General features: G+C 37.3%; 1 protein-coding gene across 1 annotated transcript; it reads right to left on the bottom strand.

Moving 5' to 3' along the window:
* Window positions 1-24747, bottom strand: LOC114757510 (molybdenum cofactor sulfurase). Its single transcript, XM_028946586.1, has 22 exons — window positions 24543-24747; window positions 23906-24004; window positions 22560-22618; window positions 22004-22164; window positions 21186-21337; window positions 20976-21102; window positions 20066-20174; window positions 19936-19981; window positions 19727-19765; window positions 19496-19652; window positions 18464-18566; window positions 11076-11192; window positions 10844-10921; window positions 10639-10740; window positions 10283-10355; window positions 9918-10019; window positions 9299-9363; window positions 7987-8138; window positions 6784-7016; window positions 1355-1491; window positions 478-588; window positions 1-128 (listed from the first exon to the last, which is right to left on the bottom strand). The coding sequence occupies exons 1-22, from the start codon at window positions 24652-24654 to the stop codon at window positions 18-20; spliced, it is 2445 nt and encodes an 814-aa protein (XP_028802419.1). The 5' UTR covers window positions 24655-24747; the 3' UTR covers window positions 1-17.
* Window positions 24748-25505: the final 758 nt, after the last annotated feature.

Here is a 25505-nt window from a genome sequence, read left to right as displayed (position 1 = left end):
TCAAAACTGCTGACCAACTAAACAGGATCTGGATAAACATGCTGTCCCACATGAAGCCATGGATCACATTGTTGTTCCCCTTCATCAATAGGTTCATATCTAAGCAAAATTCCAAACAAGATCTTCCCCTGTTTCATTGTGTAAAATCAGAATTAGAGTGAAGCCATATAAGGGAAGGGGAACCGGACCAAATGCTCCGTTTGTCCAAGTTAATAGGCTCATTACAATGCAAAGGAGGTTCAGTAAAAACAAAAAATTGCACATCAGAGGTTTGAGCATTCCTACTCTAGTGTGTTTAATTTCACGTTAAAGCCCACCAAAAACATAATTTTGGTGAAAGCAGGTAGTTACCTGCTTCTATCAAAACAATAGTTCCTATAGTTTCCAATGGAAAACCAAACATGCTTAACCATTGAGTATAGAATTGAAATAAAGTTGCAAGATAGTAAGCAATATATTATGATATCATTGGCTAACCTTTGCTCTCCTGTATGATGCTAAGGTTGCTAAGGGATCGTTTGACTTGTGAACTTGTCCATCTATCTGTGAAAAATTGATCATCTGGCAACGGTTGCATCCCCCTAATGACTGGAGAGCGGAGGAAGAAAATATCAGAACCAGAGAAAGCAGTCACGTCCTTATTAAGCATTCACAATGCAAGCGAATCCAAAAGAATACCGAAGAAAATAAAATGGAAAAAGTGATTTTAAGGAGGGAAATATTCTTCGCGTCTTTGAATAGAATAATAATAATAAAAAGGTAAATGTAAAGTGATGATATGCAGAATACAGTCAGGATTACATATCTCGTCTCCTGTATAAAGGATAGAGAATCTCTGAGTATGATGGATCCCAAGAGGCCAAGTAAAATGTTTTGTAAAAAAGAAGTCCAGACAAAAATGTATACTAGTTTTTTTATAGCAATGTTATCAGATTCTCCAATCATAACATGACCCAAAAAGGGTTATCTTGTAATCATTATGATTCTTCACGACCGGTTGCGTAAGATCCTTGTTATATGTAATTACAGTACCTCATACCAAAGATGTTAAGTTGTATTTAAATCCTAACAGTTATCATTCTTTATAGCCTGTAGTTAGGACAGTTTTCATACAATATGATGACTGATAATCTTCTGCAAAAGATAAAATTAAAATAAATTTGGAACGGAATGGAACCAGGGCACACAAAAATAGCTCAAAAATCAACTCAATGATAATGTAAAACCCTACTATCATTTTAAGTTCATCATATCATTGGAAATAACTCATACGGAAGTTTTTCCAATGTGCACCAAGAGTTTCAAATGGCACTGCAAACAAGTCTTAAAAGGAATTCAAGGTTAGAGAACTTACTCTGAAATAATGGTTCCCAATTCTAAGGCTTCTCCATCCATCTTCATCATATGGCCTGCCCCCAGATACCACAAGGTTTGGTCGAAATCCACTTCGAGTGACTTGCATGTCTTCTCCACATGGGCTCTTCTGTACATCTAGTGACATCAATTATAATTGGTCCAGATTCTATATTGAAAAATAGTGGAAATTTTGAAACGGAAAGTTGTTGTATCCGAAAGGATTTCATCACAATTGACCAAGCCATTGTTTGATACATGAAATCCCCTTTGCAACCCAATAAATAGCTTAATCAATGATCAAATAAGCCATTACTTGTCATGAACTAGTTTATGATCTCCCTTCATATAATGGACACAGAATATTTAAGGTTCCCTAGAAAGAGTGGAAGTAACTATTGCATATTTAGAAGTGTGGGAAAAAATACTGTATGCTTCTATTTTATTTATACTTCGAATACTAAGCTGTACAGAGATTTATAGGAGCTGTGGGCGACTATCCTAGGAAAGGAATTAAAGGATAATAAAGTATAATAAAAACCTATAAGTCTATGATTACAACGGTAAAAGAATCAATTAAATAAGGAATGAAATAATAGCAAGTAATATCTGTTTATTTGCATCCCATAATCTCCGGGATTTCCACACTCCCTCTCAAGTTGGATCATAGATGTCAATCATGTCCAACTTGCGAACTAATTCTTCAAATACTTCTTTATATAGCCCCTTTGTAAATATATCTGCATTTTGATTCCAAGTGGGCACGTGTATGAGTTTGACTAGCCCTTCATCAATCTTTTCTCTAATGAAGTGTCTGTCAACTTCGACATGCTTAGTCCTGTCATGTTGGACTGGGTTGTGAGACAGGTTGATGGCTGCCATGTTGTCTGTGTATAGCTTCATTGGGAGTTCTATTTCAACTTTTAAATCTTTCAAGACTCTCTTCACCCAAATTAGCTCACATATACCTTGAGCTACTGCTCTATACTCTGATTCTGTACTACTTCTTGATACCACATTCTGTTTCTTGCTTCTCCATGTTACTAGGTTTCCAAATACGTATGTGCAATAGCCGGAAGTAGATCTCCTATCCCCATAATCACCGGCATAGTCTGCATCAGTAAAGATTTCTATGTTTTTCTTCTGGGATTTTCTATACAGGATACCTTTGCCTGGAGTGCCTTTCAGGTATTTTAGGATTTTATATACTGCCTTGAGGTGTTTCTCTTTTGGAGCTTGCGAATGCGGACTAGCTACACTTACTGCGAATGCAATATCAGGTCTAGTATGAGAAAGGTAGATGAGTTTCCCGACTAGTCTTTGATATCTGCCTTGGTCAACATCCTCACCTTCATTTTCCTCTTCTTCTTCTTCCTCTTCTTCTTCGCTTTCTTCTTCATCCTTCCCCTTGCTTTCATTCTTCTTCTTCTTTCTCCTCTTTGTTACTTCAATTGGGGTTGAGCTCGATTTACAGCCCAACATTCCTGTTTCCTTCAAGAGATCAAGTACATATTTTCTCTGAGAGATGTAGATTCCTTTCTTGGATCGGGCTACTTCCATTCCTAGGAAGTACTTCATCTCCCCTAGGTCTTTTACTTGGAATTCCTTGGTCATTGCAAATTTTATTCTCTCCATTTCTTCATGGTCATCTCTTGTGAGGACTATGTCGTCTACATAGACACTTAAGATGGTTTTCCTAGTTTCTCGATGTTTGAAGAACAATGTGTGGTCACTTTGCCCCTGAGTGTAGCCCTCAATCTTGAGGACCTGTGTGAATCGTTCAAACCATGCACGCGGTGACTGTTTTAGGCCATAAAGGGATTTCTTTAATTTACATACCATGTTTGGTTTCCTAGTTGCGAATCCGGGAGGTGGCACCATGTAAACTTCTTCTTTTAGGTCTCCGTTTAAGAATGCATTCTTTACATCGAGTTGGTAGATAGGCTAGTCTAGATTTGCTGCCAAGGACATCAAGATCCTCACCGTATTAAGTTTGGCCACTGGAGCAAAGGTTTCTGTATAATCCGTGCCATATATCTGAGAGAATCCTTTTGCCACCAGTCTCGCTTTGAATTTATCCACCGTTCCATCAGCTTTGTATTTCACCGTGGACACCCATTTACACCCTACTGCCGTCTTTCCTTGTGGTAAGGTTACTTCTTCCCAAGTTCCATTTTTGTTGAGTGCATCCATTTCTTCCATAACAACCTTTTTCCAGTTTGGAGACTCAAGAGCTTCCTCAATTCGAGTTGGCGTCTTTATGCTGTCTAGGTTACTGGTGAATGCTAGATGCCGAGGGGAGAGAGCTTTATAGGATATGTGTTTCTTGATTGGGTGTTGTGTGCAGCTTCGCGTTTTTTTCCTTTGTGCTATTGGGAGATCCAGGTCGGATATTGTTTCACCTGTAGGGTCAGCATCACCTGTTTGCTCATCAACAATAGTAGTGTTAAGTTCATCAGTTTCAGGAACTGTTACCTGTTCGTATTCATGGTGTGCTACAGGAGTTACTGGCCTATTTGTGCTTCTCTGCCTTCTTGTGTATACCTTTTTATAGCCCTTTTTAGTTTGTTTCTCCCCCTCACTAAGATGTTTGTCGAGGGTAAGAGTGAATGGGGGTTCATATTCCATAAAGAGTTCAGGCGACATTTCGTTTTGAGTGTTTGTAGAGTTTTCTAAAGTTTTCAATTCATCCCAACTCTCCCCTTGAATTGAAGACTGGGGGTAGAAAGGTTCAGATTCATGAAAGGTGACATCACAACTAATATAAAGGCGTTTGGTACAAGGGTTATAACATTTGTACCCTTTGTAAGAGGCAGAATATCCTAGAAAAACACATTTAACAGCACGCGGATCAAGCTTTCCTTGGTTATGTAGGTGAACAAAAACAGAACATCCAAAAATCTTTAAAGGAAGATTGTTGTGAAGGTAAGGTACATGGTGAGTTGAGTGAAGAACCTCTAGAGGGGTTTTAAAGGAGAGAATTCTGCTTGGCATTCTGTTGATGAGAAAAGTGGTAGTGAGAATTGCATCACCCCAATAAAACTTTGGCACATTATGAGTAAGGAGAAGGGCACGAGTGACTTCTAAAATGTGTCGGTTTTTTCGTTCTGCAATCCCATTTTGTTGGGGGCTGTGAGGGCAAGAGCTTTTATGAATGATGCCATTTTCTTGGAAAAATTTTGAAAAAGTGTTATTAATGTACTCGGTGCCATTATCTGTATGGAAAATCTTGATGGAGGTATTAAATTGATTTTTGATCATTTGATAGAAATTTGTAAAAACAGAATAAACTTCAGATTTTTCTTTCAGTAGATAAGTCCAACAAACTCGAGTATGATCATCGATAAAAGTAATAAACCATTTGTGTTGAGTTCGGTTTGCAATCCAACTAGGGCCCCATAAATCACTATGAATGGTAGTAAAAGGAGATGAGAGTTGATAAATATTTCTAGAAAAAGTAGTACGATGATGCTTTGCAAGTTCACACACATCACAAGAGAGTTCTAAAACATTTTTATTAGAAAAACTTGAAGGAAACATTTGAGTTAAATATTGAAAGTTAGGATGCCCAAGGCGTTTATGCCAAAGAAATATATCATTGTCCCTAGGTAGAGAAGTTTTATTGCAAACACTAGTGTTTGTGATAGAGGCGTCATCAAAGTAATACAGGCCATCAAATTCCTTAGCACTCCCAATCATCTTCCCTGTTGACAGGTCCTGGAATAAACAGTGAGTGTCATAAAAATCAGCATGACATTTGTCAGTCTTTGTAAGTTTGTGCACAGATATTAAGTTGCACTTTAATTTGGGAACATGCAGAACAGCGTGAAGGGTGATGTGTTCAGAAATTCGAATATCCCCAATCCCAGCTACAATAAATAAAGAGGCATCAGCAATTTTTACTTTAAGAGAGCCATCACAAGGAGTATAAGAAATGAATAAGTTACGATTATCAGTCATGTGATCTGATGCACCAGAGTCAATTATCCAACACCTACCTATGCATAGGCTTTGAATTGTGGTCAAAGCATGCAAGAAATTACCTTTGTGCACCACAGTAGCTGTTGGTTGTGTACGAGATGACTGACCAGGAGCTTGTAGGTTGCTAAGCAATTCTACTAATTTGGTAAGTTGTTCGTTGATACCAGCAGAGGATGTGGTAGATGTATCTGCACTACGTTCTGTGCCAGCAATATAGCCACGCCCTCTGCCTTTCTTTGGTTTCCAATCAGCGGGTTTACCATGTATATCCCAACACGTTTCTTTTGTATGTCCAGTCTTTTTGCAGTGCTCACATATGAGTTTAGGTCTCAGGCCTTTATTGTCTGAGTTGCGAGAAAGCAGGGCAGAGGATTCTGTATTGGTGACAGGGCCAGGGATAGGCATCATTATTCTGCGGCGAGAATCCTCCCTCCGTACCTCTGCAAAGGCTTCTCGGACTGTTGGTAAGGGAACCCGACTTAAGAGGCGTCCTCGAACAGCATCAAGGTCAGGGTTCACACCTGCAAGAAATTCAAAAAGGCGCTCTTTGTCGACTTTCTTTTTGTATAGTGCAGCGTCTTCTGAGCATTTCCAAGTGTCTTCGCTATGGAGATCAAGTTCCTGCCATAGAGCCGACATGGTCAAATAATAATCATTCAAGTTTCCTGTACCTTGCTTTAATTGCCACAGTTTCGTTTTGATTTCGAAGACTTGGGAGACATTTTCATCATCAGAGTAGGCCTCCCGTACTGCTTCCCATATCTCACGTGCTGTGGGAAGGAACATGAAACTCCGCTTGATGGCCGGTATCATGGCGTTAATAAGCCAGGAAGAAACCATCGAGTTTTCAGTCTTCCACTGTCGCATGGCTTGCTGATCAGACGCAGACGGATAGGAGGTGTCACCGGTGAGGTAGCCCAATTTACCTCGTCCTTCAATTGCGAGCCGAACAGACTGGGCCCACTCACGGTAGTTATCTCCTGTGAGTTTTTCTGGGACGATCAGAACAGCAGCCCCTTCAAAGACCGGTGTCGCACCTTGGCGGGAAGAACTGGAGCCATCGTGCTCCAGAGTTGACTTGGTCGACTCACTCTTTTGAGGAGACGATGTCATTGGAAGTGATCAGCAGCGGAGAATGACCCACAAAAGCTCTAATACCATGTGGGGAAAAATACTGTATGCTTCTATTTTATTTATACTTCGAATGCTAAGCTGTACAGAGATTTATAGGAGCTGTGGGCGACTATCCTAGGAAAGGAATTAAAGTATAATAAAAACCTATAAGTCTATGATTACAACGGTAAAAGAATCAATTAAATAAGGAATGAAATAATAGCAAGTAATATCTGTTTATTTGCATCCCATAATCTCCGGGATTTCCACAAGAAGAAATTAACTATTCCCGTAGAAGGAATTGCATATCATGAGAAAATGAATACAAGGGCATACAGGGACTCAATCTGTTGTTGAGGTCAAGTACACTTTCCTCCGACACAAGCAAGAACTGTGGTTCATTGGCGAAGTTGAGCTTGCTCTTTGCATCTCTACATGTAACTGCGTCTTTGGACTCGTTCAATATTAAATCGTGGTCAGAACTGGAATTGCGTAACAGAACACATGATCTACCAATGGCTTTGCTAAACCAAGCATTGACGTCTTCATCGTAACTATGGACTATGTACCTGACGGACACAACAATTATTCCAGGCGTGAAGTAAAAAAATAAAAGGGCATGTCTACTGCTTACTAATTAGCGCATTTGCGATTTAATTTTGAATGATTCGTTTACACAAAAGTAAAATCTCATATAGTGACAAGCCAGAAAGGAAAAAAATTTAATTCAGAAGAAACAATAATAACTGAACCATAATAATTAAACAGAATAACGAATTAAGGAGAAAGGTCAATTTCACATGTAAGATAATTCCATGTGTTAGGGACAGACCGAGAGATTCAATTAAACTCCATGCATCGCAAGAGGAATTTTTGGTTCTACCAACAGGAAAGTTATTCATAAAAAGGAGCTTTTTTTTTTTTGGTTTTTTTTGGGGGGGGGGGGGGGGCTCTGATCAATTATCACTCAAATAATGTGACTGGTTTACATGATTCCATGGTGCTCCAATATTTATAAAGCATTTAGTTGGCCAACCGAAATAGAATTCTGCTATACTTGCTCAAAAAATAAAACTATCAGATCATTTTCTTTTTATATTCCAATGTAGAGGTGACCACATCAAAATACTAAGAAGGCGTATTGTAATATCATAATCACATTTTGTAAGAGATAGGAATAGAAATACATGTATCTACTGACGAAAACACCCTTACACATAACAAGAATACCCCAAAGCTCATGCTGCTAACAAAGATCCCCAAAAAAACAAAAAAGTGCAAAAAACAGAAAAGAAGAAAGGATTCCTGTGAATGCCCCTTGACAAGCGCAACAGAGCAACAAAATAGGATTCATTTCACAATGCTCTTTGTTTCAACCATCTGCCGACTCCATCCCTAAATGAAAGTTAGTCTACAATTTTCAGGTTTTCCCCATATAATTGCCAACTAAAATCACCCAATACCATCCACAAGAACTCGGTGTATATCAAGGAAACATAAAGATAAAATTACAGTGGACACAAATATGCAACCGTATACCTCTGACCATACAAACCAACATCTTCTCTGCCACCGATGTCCACATCAGAATCAAGCTTGATCTGTAGCCTTTCTTTGCAGTGTGGGGACTCCACAAACAAGATTCCTCGACTGAGGTCAACATAGGTGCTTATAAAGCACATTTGAGGAACCTACAAAATCAACACATAACAAATCAAAATCTCACTATAAAGTACCACGAACAAGATAGACAGATAGCTAGAATTGGCTAGCACCTGTGACAACATATGACTTGCGCAAACAACAATACTCAATCTTGCCTTAAAAGCCGAATCTAATCAATAGGAGATATGTACAATACAACATGGAATACAACTTTCTATAAAAAACAGGACAAGGATGCAGCAAAATATTGTAAACAGATTATTCAATTTACATTTTAAATAGACCAGAATTACTGACAAATATCGGGCATTAAAATGTATCATAATATATACTTACCCTTGACAATTCTAAAATATTTTGACAATTTTCAGATATTTCTTATTGTGTTTAATGCATTTTGTAACATTTCAATGCATTTCAAGAATATTTCTTCACATTCTTTTATGCATTTTAATTTTTCTCTTCTGAAGCATTTAGAGGCGGGTTAGAACTTGGAAAAAAAACATTCGTAAGAGGCATTATATCATTGCCTGGAACGATTCTGCCAGGAAACATCGGATCTTCTTAGAACACTGCTTATTACAAGAGTGAAAAGACAAGACCAGTCAAATTAGATACATATAAATAGAGACAAGAGCATTTAATGTGAAGCATCGTAGGTTTATTAGATTCTCTCTAGCTTTTCTCCAATCCATCTATTTTCTTGGCAGGGTATCAAGCCTCATCAACCACCACTGCCCTGGTTTTTTTTTTTTTTAAAAAAAGGACAACAGTTATATTTGGTCCCAGAAAAATTCCCTGCTTTCAGTTTTGTTGTCATTCCCTTTAATAGATAGGTGAAACATGGTTCAGTGGATCAGAAATTAAATTGCAAACTTATCAGAAATTAAAATGATCATATTGTGTATCATCTTGTGGGCTTGTCACGTAAACAATACAATCAACATCACAAGATAAAAACTGAAAAGGATGAAGAAATCCATAAAATAGGAGAGTTCACCGATGAGAATTCTTTTCATCACGTCGAAATGAGAAAGAAGAAAATGATAATTGTTTTACTAGGAAAAAAAAATTAATCAAAATCCACCACCGTAAGCAACAACAAAACCAAGTCCAATCTCTGAAATGGGCATCCATACATTAAATTACACACATTGAAGATTCAAGCATCAAATAATAGTTTTACCTTCTTCTGTGTAAGAATTTCACCACTAAGGCTTTTAAGAATCCACTCCCGATCATATTTCAGGCCTGCTCAAAATTTTCAGAAATGAGTATCTAACTTTCTTCAGATCAGGCAATAAATACCTGTAATTATAATAATTGCAGGTGAGAATGTACACTGATGACATTTTTTAGTTTAAAGGATAAATCTTGATTGATTATTTGTGATAAATTAGAATATTCGAAGTAGAAAGTGAGAAATTTTATAGAATAAAGAAGACCACAGAAATGGAGAAGCGGGAAATATGAGAAAATTCCCATCTAAACAGAAACAGAATTGTGACCGATGATATGATAAAAAGAACAAATCCTTCCCAAAGGATAAGTTATTATATAACCAGGCTTCAAATCCATAACGATGAACTCACCACATGGTAGGGAAAAGATCAGAAGAAAGTTTGGTACAATAAAGTGAACTTTCCCAATGAGAGATAAGTTTTCCACTCGTGTTTCTGGTTGAGCTAAAAGCAGGAATTGCAACCCACTGTTTTCCCTGTTCTTAAACCTTATTATAAAAGTTGACAATAACTAGATATGACTCAAACTAATAAGACGATAATGTGTGAAAAGCAAATGATTACCATTGTTGCAACTTCCCGAGCTGAAACCACCACAGGATTTTATTGGATATATAGTAATAGATTGAAGAGAAAAACCAGAAGACAAGGAACACTGGTCAAAGCCTGCATGAAGTAAATGTTTGTGCATAAGTTCAAATCACTGGCTGAAAAATCTATCTTGGTTGGCATATGCAAGCCTACAAATTAGCTTCATATATGTGTGCACTTTTATTTTGCATCTAATGCAAGTTTATTCCTGTCTTTTAGGGCCAAAGCATATGAGCAGCAATTCGAGAGGGAAAAAAAAAAAATTTAAAACCCTAAGCCCTCTAGATGGAAGGATGTCTATAATTTAACTTAAAATTCATTGATTAAAGAGCACAGACCTTTCAATTGTTTTGTATGGCCAAAGTGACTTTCAGGTGAAATAAACGAACCTGCTACAAAATCAATAAATTTCTGAAAAAAAGGAACACAAGAATTAGATTACAAAGAATGGTGACCTAAAATTGTTGGAAATGCATTCAAGAATAATCAAATATTGACACATGAACCAAGAAGCCAAGCCAAACTACAAGTTCATGAAAATGAGATTTCTCTCACTTCATTTTAACTTGTCATGAGCATGACATGGTTAGTAAATGTTAGCTATCCTAACAAGACTCGATTAACTCAGAATCCTGAATCAAAGGATCCTCTTCGTACGCTGAATAAAAGATAAGATGACAAGAAGAGTTCAAACCTTGGCATCTTCATATGTTGACATGTAACCAAAGGATACTCTTACAGCTCCAGTAGGCTTTCCATTAATTATATCATGATCGTCCCAGCAAACATGGCCTGCCTGTATTTGTAAGTCTAACCATCATTCCAGGGATATAAACAAATGAAACTTAGACAAACCAATCATGTCAGTAGCTGAAAAATAACGATTAACAAGCAGCAACCTCAGTATTAGAAAGTAGATCCAAGTGAGACAACCCAAGATATTTTGCACAAGCACCTGGGTTGCAGAAGCATCCTGTCTAAACAGATAGCAGATACAGATATACAATCAGCATTGTAGCAATATGCTAGATCAGGAAGCGAATAGAAAAAGCTTGGTCTTATCATGATAGATGGAAAAGATGATCTTTGAAAAAGACAGGTTAGCAACATGAAGAAAATCCTCATTTGTACCCGTAGCTGAATTCCTGATAGAGATGCCAGCTTTTCCACTTCTCGATATCCATACCAAGAACCATCAGGTCTCTTCAAGTTGAATGAGACAATTGGACCCACTTCATCACACAATTCCTGGATTAGAAAAAAATAACGGGATCAAGCTAGCTCCACTTATAGAGAAAAACCAACAATGATGACGACACCAACAACAATAATAACAAAAGGAATACAAGATCTTGTACAGCTTTCCACAGCACTGATTCTAACAGTACTAATTTCAAGAAAATTAAGATAAATAAAAGTAACAAGATAGGAGAATTCTGCATGCGGCCTGTTTATTTTCTTTTGTCATAGTAAGAAAATCAATCATTGCCTATTGTTTGAAAAGCTTTACAACTTAAAGTTACAGGAAATTATGATCTAAATCTAAAGCCAATCAGCTACATAAGTTATGGTTTCTACCCGCTAAAATGACAATCAAGTGCACAGATAACACTTATTAATGGATCAAAAGGAACTATGAGGGAACAGCTGCTTATATTGTGAGATACAGAACCAAAAAGAGAAAAACAACCTTGATAAATTTCTTGGCGAATTATCCAGCTTCTATGTTGAAAGTATAAAAATTAATACAGGTACAGGAAACACCAATCTTTGAAAATATAAGGCATGGGAACTGCAAAATATTTATATGAAGCAATAAATATATAGAGTATAATATTTTTATAATTAATAAAAATTAATATTTTATAATACATTACCAACACATATAATAAGTGAAACTCACTAAAACAATTTTAATGTTTACTTATTTCAAAAGAATACAAGTCAACATATTAATTTTTTAGTTCCAACTTACAAGACTTTATTTTTAGAATAAACTAAATATAATGATAATCAAGAAAACAAAAAACAACTCACCAACTTCGCCATCATGGCAATAATAACTATTAATAAAGAAAACATTATAAAATTCAAATAACAAAGAGGCAGGAACACAAGCATCAAGTGCCATTTTTATGCTTATCCAGACCAACTTTTGAGAAGTCAAGATGCCATCTTGCCAAAGGTCAAAGACACAAAGCCCAATGAGCAGACTTTAAGGAGAAAGGGAGCAGTGAAACCATTGAAACAAGCTGTCTTTTTTATGTTTGTTTACTATGCTGGTCCCGTACATTCACAAAAATAGATACATATAATGCTTTTGGTCGAAGATAGAACAAAAAGTGATCATGGATGTAAAAAAGGGAGGTGCACCTTGAACATAGTAACATTCTTAGCGGCCCTTCCCCCCCCCCCCCCACAAAAAAAAAAATGAAATTCATAAATATAGAGGATCCAACCTGTATCCTTACATCCATTATCCATTCTCTTTATCTCTTTTTATATGCATTCACTCCCATGACTGTAGAAGACCTAGAATGATGGTCAGAAGGGTAACAACAACCTAGGAAATAATCAAAGGTTTTGCTTGGGGGGAAAACAGAAGAGAAGAAAAACTGTAGAAGCATTAGCATTTGAATAGTCCGATATATTATTCTTGTGCGTACTGTACAGTATATATAGCATTTTGGGTATACAAATCATAAATGGTTATGATTGTGGAGATATTCACTCCATATTATTCTCTTCTAATCTACCCGAGATATGCGCCCCAATATATGCTTCTGAATCAATCTCAATATACAATATTTATTTTGCATAATTACCACACTCCCCCTCAAGTTGGATCATAGATATTAATCATGTCCAACTTGCTCATGAATTTCTCAAAGGCATCTTCCGACAGTCCTTTGGTGAAAATGTCTACCAATTGTTGTTTAGTTGGAACATAGGACAAGCACACAATGCCTTCTTCCACTTTTTCTGGGATAAAATGTCTATCAACTTCAATATGTTTGGTTCTGCTATGCTGTACTGGATTCGATGCCATGCTCAGTGCTGCCTTGTTGTCGCAGTAAAACTTTAGTGGTAATTCAATCTTCACTTGGACTTCCTCTGTTACTCTTTGAAGCCATAGTCCTTCCATAATCCCCTGAGCCAATGCTCGTAGTTCAGATTCTGCACTGCTCTTAGCTAAAACTCTCTGTTTTTGGCTTTGCCAAGTTACCAGATTTCCCCATACAAAAGTACAGTACCTTGAAGTCGATTGACTATCTTCTTGTACACTTGCCCAATCAGCATCAGTGTATATTTCTATTGTTCTAAGACCAGTTTTTTTGAAAAACAGTCCTCTGCCTAGCGTACCCTTTAGGTATCTGAGAATTTTGTATGCTGCATCCATATGCTTCTTTTTCGGAGCATGCATATGCTGACTTGCTACACTCACGGCAAACACAATATCTGGTCTTGTGTGTGATAGGTAGATTAGTTTACCAACCAGCCTCTGGTACTGTCCTTTGTCTACTGCCACTTCCTCTTTGTCTTGTTTCTTTCTTCTTGCAGCCTCTTTTTCTGTTTTAGCTGGTTTGGTACTCTTCCTAACTTCCTTCTTAATGTTGGTGGGCACTTTGCTAGGCCTGCACCCTAGCATGCCGGTCTCTTTGAGAAGGTCAAGGATGTATTTTCGTTGAGAAATGTATATTCCATCTTTTTCCATCTTTGGACCTAGCTACCTCTATTCCCAAAAAATATTTTAGCTTTCCAAGATCCTTGACTTCAAATTCTTTGTTTAAAGCTGCCTTAATTCGGTCCATTTCCTGTACATCGTTCCCAGTGAGTATTATATCATCCACGTAAACAATAAGAATAGTGGTCATAGTGTCCCGTTTCAGTATGAACATAGTGTGATCAGATAGACTTTGCTTGTAACCCTTAGATTTGAGAACTTTGGAGAATCTGTCAAACCACGCTCGAGGTGATTGTTTTAGACCATACAAAGATTTTTTAAGTCTACAAACCTGGTTGCTGCTGCCTTTATCAAAACCGGGAGGAAGAGTCATGTAGACTTCCTCTCTTAGTTCTCCATTAAGAAATGCATTCTTAATATCCAACTGCTGTAGTGGCCAGTCTAGATTTGCTGCAATAGAAAGAAGGACTCTGATGGTATTGAGTTTGACCACAGGAGCAAACGTCTCGTTGTAGTCAAGGCCATAGGTTTGAGTAAACCCTTTTGCAACCAACCGAGCTTTAAATTTGTTGAGAGTTCCATCAGCATTATATTTAGGTGTGAATACCGATTTACACTCTACTGGTTTCTTACCTTTGGGTAATTCAACAACGTCCCAAGTATTCTTCTTCTCTAAAGCCTTTATTTCATCAAGTACGACACTCTTCCATTCAGGAGTCTCAAGTGCTTCATACACATTACTCTGAATTTTGACCTTGTCAAGGTTGGTGACAAAATTGTAATGGTTCTGTGAAAGGGTAGTATAGGATACATACTTCTGAATGGGATGCATGGTGCAAGAGCGCGTTTCCTTCCTCACGACAATGGGCAGGTCTAACTCATTGATCATCTCATTTCCATGTTGATTCAAACCAGAATCTGTCATCGATTCAGGAACTAGCATCTCTTCAGATATGATAGGCTCTAAAGTCTGTTTGTTTCTTCGTGAATAAACCTTGTGCTATTTCTTATTAAGTTCGTCTCCCCCTGCGTCTGGCAACTTGGAAGTTGATGGTTCATCCTGGACACTTGGAGGGTGTGTTGGTGGTATTGGCGATGGTATATCCCCTAAAGGCTGGAATTCACTCACTCTCTCCCCCTGAATGAAAGACTTGGGGTAGAAGGGTTCATTTGCGACAAAGGTGACATCACGACTCACAAAAAGGTGTTTAGAGGCAGGGTCAAAGCACTTGTAACCTTTTTAGGAGTTGGAGTAACCAAGAAAGATACATTTTATAGCACGCGTGTCAAACTTAGAAGGAGGGTGGTGAAGGTGAATGAACACTGAACAACCGAAGACCCGAAGTGGGAGGGAATAATCAAGATGGCTAACAAAATGTGACTCACGGAATTTGTTGAGAGGTGAGGTAAATGAGAGTGTACGACTGGGCATACGATTAATGAGGTGGGTGGCTGTGAGAATGGCATCACCCCAGAAAAACTTGGAAACATGACAGGTGTACATGAGAGCACGGGCAACTTCAAGGAGGTGACGATTTTTACGTTCCGCAATACCATTTTGTTGGGGACTATTAGGGCAGGAACTTTTATGCACAATACCATGAGATTTGAGAAGAGTCCAGAGAATTATTGAAATATTCAGTCCCGTTATTAGAAAAAGGAACTTGGATGGTGGTGTGGAATTGGGTCTGGATATAGTGAAAGAATTCAATAAATACTGAGGACACATCAGATTTCTGTTTTAACAAATAGGCCCAGCTCATACGTGTGTGGTCGTCAATGAATGTGACAAAATAATGTGTGCGGGTGCGAATTGGTATGCGGGAAGGACCCCAGACATCGCAATGTATAATTGAAAACGGCCGAGAGGATTTATAAATAGAAGAAGAAAAAGTAGTACAGTGGTGTTTAGCAAGCTCACAAACATCACAATGAAAAATGGAATCTTTATTCGATGAAAATTGGGGAAACAACTTTTGCAAATATGAAAAACTAAGATGACCCAGCCTTTTATGCCATAAAGAAATACTAGTGTCTTCAGGGACTAAGACCAAACCACTTATTCTTGAGCACAACACACGCACGGTAGAAACATCTAGATAGTAAAGGCCATCACATTCCTCAGCTGTGCCAATCATCTTCCCCGATGAGAGATCTTGAAAAATACAGTGAATGGAGAAGAAATGAACAGAGCAATTAGTCTACTTAGTCAGCTTGCTGATGGAGAGAAGATTACAAGCTAGATGAGGAACATGTAAGACAGAGTCAAGAAGTAATGATTTAGATAACCTCATAGAGCCAGTGCCAGTGATAGTGGCAGAAGAACCAGTGGCAGTCTTAATCTTTTCATTCCCCGCAGAGGGAAGGTAAGAAATAAACATTTGAGCTTCCGAGGTCATATGGTCAGATGCACCAGTATCAACAATCCACTTGGAAGGCAGAAAAGTGGTATGTAAAGCTATAGACTGATTACCTTTGTGAGCAACAGAAGCACTGGCAGCAGGTTTCTACGAGAGTTGTAAGACTTTGAGGGCATCAATCAATTGAGCCATTTGTTCCTGGCTTACTGAGAGGGGAACATCAGCCGGGGAAGAAGAGGGGACCTCCTGAGACACTTGGTAGCCACGAGGTTTATTCTTACGATTCTTCCAATCAGCTGGTTTACCATGAAGATCCCAGCGACGATCACGGGAGTGTCCTGTTTTTTTGCAGTGGTCACAGGTGACTCTATTCTTGTAGGCAAATGATGAATCAGGAGCCTTACTAACAAAGGCAGAAGAGTCAGCCGAAGCAGAGATGGGTGCGGGTAACATCACATGTCGACGCGATTCTTCATGGCAGACCTCAGGGAATACTTCACGGGTGGAGGGCAGAGAGGTGCGACTAAGGATGCGACTGTGGAGATCATCAAACTCACCATTTAAACCAGCAAGAAATTGCAAGACACGTTCAGCCTCAACGTTCTGTTTATGACGCGCAGCATCAATCGCAGAGGTTCATTCCTCGTCAGTCAACAAATCAAACTCCTGCAGAAGGGCAACAAGCTCAAGCCAATACTCATTAACACCACGTGAGCCTTGCTTGGCCCTCCAAATACGACACATGAGGTCATACAAGCGAGATAAGTCCTTCCCATTAGAATAGGAGTCTCGAACAGCGTCCCAAATATCCCGTGCAGTAGGGAGGTACATGAAGCTACGTTTGAGTTGAGGACTCATCACGTTGATCAACCATGAGGAGACCAACGAATTATCAATTAACCATCGCTACATGGCAGGAAAGGCAGAGTCGGTAGGAGCCCTGTCTTCACCGATAAGGATCCCCAGTTTGCCACGACCACCCACAGCAAGGCAGACAGCTTGAGCCCATTCAACTTTCCTGAGATGATGGACACAGGAGACCCTTCAATGCTAGAGCTCGACCCACAGGGAGCTCCAGCCTTCAACGGGTCAAACGTTGAGGACCCATCGTGGGAAGACCCCATCAGGAGATGGTCGTCCTGAGGGTGCGACTCGGTTGAGATAGTAGTGGACTGAGGTGAGGATGCTGGTTCAGAGTCGCCGTGCTCTGATACCATGTAGAAGCATTAGCATTTGAATAGTCCGATATATTATTCTTGTGCGTATTGTACAGTATATATAGTGTTTTGGGTATACAAATCATAAATGGTTATGATTATGGAGATATTCACTCCAAATTATTCTCTTCTAATCTACCCGAGACATGCGCCCCAATATATGCTTCTAAATCAATCTCAATATACAATATTTATTTTGCATAATTACCACAAAAACCTTAGGAAGATGTCAACATTGGAAAGTCAAATGGAAAAGTAAGGAGCCGTGTAGGTACAAAAAATAGAAAGTTGAATGAAAAAGGTAATTTCAAGTACAGAAAATGACTCATGCGCTATTTAAAGGAAGTAAGAAAAAAGGGGATAGATAATATTGAGTAATGATTACAAGGAATAACAGACATTGGACTAAAAGGATGAAGATGCCCAGGGAGAAATGACAGCTGAAACATGGTTATGAATTAATTTTGAAATCATGCTTTTACCCTCAAAGCTATGGATCCTCTACATTGCACTTTATGCCCGTTTGGCGCATGGGTAATGGGAAGGGTGGAAATGGAACTCAGGATCAAAGTAAAAACCAAAAAAAAAAAAGGAAAAAAAAAAAAAGACGCTTGTCTAGTGTGCTGCAAGTCAACTTCCAAGGAACCAGACTTCCATCAAAATTCATTAAACTTGGTTCCATCCCATACCCCATGGAAGTCTCCTAACTTCCGTGGAAGCCAAACCTTAGATCATTTTACCCTTGGCAGATCAGCAGAGAGTGAGGGAGGTATAGAGGGCAGCAAGGACAATGGCGAGGCAGAGGTGAAGACAGAACATGCTAATGGGGATGTATTTAAGAAGCAATGGACAATTCCAACGAAGCAACCATAAGTAAATCACATTGATAAAAAGAAATGCAACGACGGGTTTTCCAACACTGGTTGAATACGGGAGTGTAGCTTCACCATCAGCTATGCATGGCAATTTATTATTCAAAGCCAAAGTTGTTAAAGTACTCCAAAAATTGAATTAGATTCATAATGTTGTACAATGTTTACAGAAATGCACTGGGAGGTTGCAACCACCTAAACAGATGCATTGAGAGGTTGGTAACTTCCAACTGTGAAATTCACAACCTCCATAAGTCACAAGACTTTCAAACCACCAAAAGAAGAAACTAAAAACATATCAAGTCACAGAACTTTCAAACCACAAGAAAAAAACTATCATATAAAACCATGCATTGGGCAACAACCAAATTGTATAGTAACATACCCTCGATTTATGGGATCCATAGACCATGCACACTCTGGATCCATTCCCATGCCTGAGGGCCAAAAGCTTTTTCCTTGTATACAAGGCCAGAGACATTGTATGCCTACAAGGCAAAAAGGCTTCGTATTACTCAGAACGTACACATATTTTTTTTTGGGTAACAGAACATACAGAATTTTAATCATGCAGATGGGTCGTGGGCCTTCACCTAGCACCTTAAGCTTTTTACTTGAAATAGTATTTGGCATGAAATGAATGCCTCTAGATCCAAAAAGGTCAGGTGTTTAACACTCGGTACCCCTTACTTTCTTAATCAAAATAGAGTTTCAGCACATGGTGTAAAAAGCCTTCACTTTTTCCAAAATTCATGCCATAGAGCTTTCATGTGAAGGCCATGTTCTGGAGGTATGTTAGATATTATAATCAAATTATTCATGTAACTTTTACTTAACAGCTTAAAATTTGGAGTGGAATGATCTTTGGCAATAACCTTCAGCCAATTTGGCTAGCAGAGTATTTTGGATCACCTTTGCTATTTCCTATCTTAACAGTCAATCAGGCTTCACAACAAAAATTTCTGCGCGAACAGAGGTGTAGTTTGGTATTGCAGAATGCTGTCTCTAAAGTTAGTATTAGAAGTTGAAGCAAGTAAATGATTCAATGGCATTTCATTGTATTTTGTTTGAATTTTCAATATTGTCTTATGTGTTTGAACATTAAAAATTACAAGCATGTTATATACTAATTGTGCTTGTCTTTCAAACAGAAGAAACGATGCATAAACACCTTCACAAAGCTACAAATGTCATCAGCATAATTCCTTCTTGTAACTTCTATTAATACTTTAAAAAAGCAGATTTTGCAAATTATAAGCAATACCAAACTGAGAAAAAATGCCGAAAAAATTCAAATAGACAGAGATAAGACACCAGAAGACAATATCATATCTGTGCTTCTAAGAGTTAAGTAGGAACATAGGCTTGTTTATATCTTTATACACACACATGTATGTATGCATGCTCTTCTGCATACCGTGATATTGCTGATACTGTTAGAGAACTCAGGATCTTGAAGCCATGGTGAATAGATGCTATGCCCAAGAACGAAACAGTGCCATCCTCAAACAGATCCTCAATAGCTTCCCTTCTCTTAACAAAATCAATGTCGGCAATTGATGCAGCAACTGTACCTACAATGGGGACAGGATAAATGACTGATTTGAGCATTAACCACAGATAGACATCAAGCCACCATGCCACAAACCTCCACTGAAGTAAGATTTCTTCAGTAACTTGGCCGCATCTGTGATTAAAAACGGAATAATGAAGACAATCATTACAAGACAAACATTCGTAAAATTAGTCTAATATAGCAAGTATGAAATTTCCATCAATATCATGACTAATTTAGCATCTTGTTTAATTTAAACCAAAATTAAAGTATATAATTTTTTTTTTATTTAAGTTTCTTACCATTCTGAACAATGAGAGCTCCAAGCCCAGTGGGACAGCCAAACATCTTAATAAAAATCCACAAGGTAAAACGTCAATTTTTCGTAGTCATTGATGATCAATCAAAATGAGTTCAACTTTCACAAACTACCTTGTAAAAGGAGATAACAACAAAATCTGCAGGATACTTGGATAAATCAGGAGGTCTAGTAGAACATCCTTTTGCAGCATCAATCAAGACAATCCCCTGGCCACCATTTCTACAAAAACAATATACAAACAAATGTCTACCATCAATGCTCTGAAGATGTCACACAGAATAACGTAGCCGCCAATGATGTAAGACCAGTAGGACTAGAGAAAAAGAGAGAACAGCAAAATAGGATGATCTCATCCAATGTAAAATTAACGTGTCTGTCTATATGGAATCTTTTCATAGGCAAACAAAATGTTCAAAACCAGCAGCAATTCCCTAAAGATAAATCAAATATATCAGCTTTACTTCCACCAAAGCCAAGATATTTCTATTCCTTGCAGGAATCACCCATTGCATTACAAGCCAAATAAAATATTGCAAGAAAGCAAAAGCAAATACAATAAACAATAAATAAAACAAAAGGCAAAAACAAAGATAAGTGTAAAGGACTCTTTGGTGATATATCCCGGTAATCCAGATAAAAGTAATATCAAAATCCTAAAAGATGATCAATACATATATAACAGGCAAGTGTTCTGGATACAAGAATCCAAAAACAAGTCAAGCTTCTAAATAAGAGAATAAACCATGGATTGACATAGGAAAAGTTTCCTTGGTCTCTTTTTATCATACATTTCATTTAAACATGAAGAAAAAACTCAGTTAGGACACCAGAAGCAAGAGGAAACTTGCATAACAACATGAATTTGACAATCAGTTTTATTGTCCTAATACGTTCTACATGATGGACACTGTAGCACAAAATATAAACAGCACCATGTCATTTTACATGTTATTTAAATGACAGATGTAAAGCAATACATAGACATAAGGAGTGAATAAGACAAACAATGTAGCATATTACTTGCAAGCTGAAGAACCTCCCAGAATCCTTCTTGAATCTTCCTTGATAATCTTAACCAAGTCAAGGCTATATCTCAACCCTGAGAAATTGCACTCTGAGGGGAAGGCAAACAAATTATACACATCACCTGCATTGGGGGGAAAAATGAATAACCAGATATCATAAAGAAAGTTCAAAACCCCAAGAATAACATATGACTTCAAAAGTTACCATTAGGCTTTTGATCTTGCAATCCCGCTGCTTTTCTCCTTTGTACTTGGCGTGGTGATATCCTTATGGAAATTGTCTCTCCAGATATACATGGATGCATGTCCTCTTCAATATCAACTGCAGTGGCTACAGCTCCTTGATTCAGAGCATATCTAACACTAGTTAAGTGCATGGGATGTTGATAATCATCATCAAAATAAAAACAAAAAAATTGCAGCATCAATATGGTTCATTAGATGTTGATAAAGTCAAATTAACCTACAACTACCTTAAGAGGAAAACAAAAAATCTCCGATGACATTTAATCACTAGATACCAAGTCTTATACATTATGCAATCTAAAATGCTACACATAACATACTTCTTTTTCTTTTTTTTTTTCCTCCTTTTCATGATTCCATTTCTTTCCCTTACAACATAGTGTGAGTCAACATTACATGCTCGAGTACCAAGTGTGTGTCCTTGTGTTAAAGACAATTCAATTTAAGGTACAATAAGCCAACAATCTCCTCTTCAAAGCAGGAAAGAAATGAGAACAACAAAGAATTAATGCTGAATAAATATTTGACCAGATCTCACAAGATCTGTTCTCGGATCCACAACTCATAAAGGAGTAAGTACGAACAGGATTAACTATATATGACCTAATTGGTCATTTAACAACTGATTAACTGGTATTAAACATGGTTAATTGCAAATAGATATAATTACAGTAAAAATGGCATCAATACCATATGAAGTGCCAATGTGTTATAGTTTGGTATTCATAATGTCACCATATCTGTAGTCTTGAATAATTTACTTATCAGAAAGGATACTCTCTTATTCCAAGAACACTATTGTGATTCTCCATTGTATACATGAAATGGCCCTTACAACTCCACGGAAAAGCCTCACCAACCAGCTTCAACGCTGCTGTGGCCCCAGAGGTAAATATACATTTATAGTCTTTTGGAGATGCTTTGCAGTAGTCAAGGACCTGTATGGCACACAGTACAATAATAATTCAAGCCGAATATAAATTTTTTAGATATGCTGATTCTCTCTACAAATAATGAAAAAATGAAAAACATTAATAGTAATAGCCTGGTTAGCAACTAGTGGTAACATGGCCCACCCTACAAGGTTTGTTAACAAAGGCAAAAGGACAAGGCCATCCACAGTAGCATGTTGCTCATGAAAAATGAAGAAAATCCAGTCATCCATCAGACAATCTAACTTAGTATTTCATTCACCATCTCCTAGATAGGCAGGACTGAATTTAAGATATAATATTCACTGATCCTAAAGACCTCTTAGCACAAAAGCTGTTTTTAAATTAAGCTTATTGACTTTTACAACAGGTAGCTCATGTGTCAAGACAACTCAATCTACCTGCTGACGACCTTCTTTCACAATCTCCAATGTAGCAGAACTGGAGTCACTTTGGCTATCTAGTGTGGAGATTAAGGAATTTTACTTAATAAAGAAGACGCAAACTACCAATAAAATAAGTAACTCCCACAGGTAAGAATACAATTTATATGAAGAGGAATTCTTTTCAGGTAGAAGATTTACTGAATTGAATACAAAAAGAAAAGGAAAATAACGAGGATGATTACTCAAAAGACATTAATCTAAAACACCAAGTATTATACTAATGCCCCAAAAAAAAAAAAAAAGAACTCCAATTTAATCTGAATATATATCAAGAAAAACCCTTTGAGTCCCAAAAGCAATATTCCTTGATGAAAGCATAAATGAGATAGCATCACATGAAATGAGGATTTAGGACGTGGTACTTAGACATTGTTTCATTCCTCTTCAGTTTCTACTACCACCTCAGTTACAACAAACACCGGATAGATGCAATTTGCTCATCATACGCAAGACCCTAATACGAGTGATCATCAGAAAATTGGCAGGAGTTCCTACTTTAGTTCTTCCACAAGCCAGATGCAATTACCTTAATTGCTAAAATAGTCGCTACAGACAGAATAGTGCTTGCAGCATCCGGAGGAACAAGTTATGCTTTTAAATTCAAATTTTTGGGTTTTAACTTCAAGATAAAAATACTGAACAGGCATTTGAATTATAAGTAACTGGTAATATTGAAAGGCAAACAGAGGCCTTTCTGAACGAAACCATTCAAAGTATAATAGTTGCTACAGACAGAAGAGTGCCTGCAACATCCTGAAGAACACATATGCTTTTAAATTCAAATTTTTCGACTTTCATTTCAAGCTAAAAATGCTGAACATGCATTTGAATTACAAGTGGCGTGACTGGTAACATTGAAAGGCAAACAAAGGCCTTTCCCGATGAAACTATTGAAAGTAACATCACATGAAATAGCACTAATTCTCTTAAAAATCTGTCATTTAGCAATCCGGGGCAAGCAGATCTTTTTTGAAGACAAACCAAACTGCTAGTGCTGAAACATCCAACAAAGTACAGACTGGTCGCAACTGGCAAGCAAATGGCACGCAGGACCTAAGTCCTTGATTCCTGTGTAGAAGATCGGACAAAACTAGATATTTCTTCAACATAAGCACCGTAAACTGAATATATATACACATTTACACGTGTGTGAAAGGAAAAGGAAAATCATACAAGCTGCAAATAGAATTATGTCAAGGATAACAAGCTCAAACGAAATACTTGAAGTTATTTACATGGCCCAAAATAAGCCAGTATAAAGCTGCACCTATCTTAATGTTATCACTGTCATATCAGGATACGAGGGTTTCCATATACGTTGCCTGTAAGGTCTTTGAAAACCAATTCCATCTGCTCATCGGAGTATAAAGTTGTTCCAGCATGATCCAAGTATACGAGATCTAAAAATTAAAATTGCAACGGAATAATTTGCACAACGAAAAAAAAAAAAAAACTGTTAAATCGTGAGCATTACAGGAAACCCTCTACCTGATACAGACATCACACCTTTTGCCGCTTACACAGTTTAAGCGCATATTTCATTGGTAATTAAAGTCATCTTAATACAAACTGTTCAGAATAACAATTCTACATGTATCGGACATGAAGAATAGCTTCCTTCAAACTCAATATAGTCTTGCAATGAATAGGAAAGAGGCTTGTTGAATTTTAGTCTATCGCCATTGTTAGAAATGTTTCACAGAATATGTTTCAGTTACTTTTTCATTTGTTCTTCTATTTTTCGACTGGGAAACCTCAGTAAACACCGCTTCTACCATCAACCCTGTTCAACTAATAATAACTTCCACTTAACAAACTCCATACCTTGATCAGAACCAGACTAAACCCAAAGTCGAAAAGGTCAAAGAAAAATGAATTCCTTTCCCACTTTCCTATCTTTTTTAAATTGAAATTGTCTACTGAGATAAACTTATTGACCTTGTAATCTCTTGAATTCAGTGGCTCGAAGTTCATCAATGCTCTTGGGACCATTGGGATACCCGTAATCCTGGCCAAATTCCTTGAGAAATTCTTCCTTCGTGGTCTCCATGTTCAGTCACAGACAAAACTGCAGACAACGAAAGAAGATGATGAAACTTGGGAAGCCAATGAAGCCCGTTGCCCCGTTTGGTGGGAACGCAGAACGCTGCAATCTAGCTCTGGCTTTCTTGTTTATGTGTGTCCGTTTCATTAAGAAGTTTTTGAATAACTCTTTTTTATTTCTTTCAATCGCCTGTTAATTCATAAAATGAAGAAATATAACTAATAGTACCATGTTAAATTTTTTATCAATATTACCTGAAAATTTTAATATTAATGAAAGATAAGTGTATAGTTAATTAAGAAGTACCGTTTCCTCTCTATTTCTTTTTATAAGAAACAATATCTATTATAATGATATCCATAAATATAAAAAATAAATTCTCTTTGTCTGAAATTTTCTGCTCATTTTTTCACTTATATCTTAATTAAACATATGTTATTTCTTATCTTTCTATAATAAATTTTTATTTATTATTTTTTATGTATTCTTTTTACAAACAAAAATATAGTTAAAAATATATATCTTATACATTTAATATTTTTAAGTTCTAACTAAATTTAACTAACAGTTTAAATCATGTAATTTTGATAGTTGTTTTTTATTACAAAAGATGAGAGAAGTAATAATTAATTTCTTGGCAAGAAAATAACAATTAATATTATGTTGTACTTTTACAGGTAACCGTTAAAGTTAAAGAGAGACAAAAGGGGTTCTAAATGGAGGACATATGGTTACAGATGAGTTATAAAGGATAAAGATAGTAGCTGGATATGCAGTTCTAGCTGCAAAATTACCCAAGGTTTGTTGGAATATTTTTAAAATGAAGAGATGTGTTTTTAGAAAAGTCATGTCCTTAT

The sequence above is a fragment of the Neltuma alba genome, unplaced genomic scaffold (assembly GCF_004799145.2).
Source record: "Neltuma alba isolate B1F8T4 unplaced genomic scaffold, ASM479914v2 tig00001496_pilon, whole genome shotgun sequence".
Taxonomy (NCBI): Eukaryota; Viridiplantae; Streptophyta; class Magnoliopsida; order Fabales; family Fabaceae; genus Neltuma; species Neltuma alba.
The sequence above is the reverse complement of the archived record's forward strand: the minus strand, read 5'-3'. Positions and strand labels throughout refer to the sequence as shown.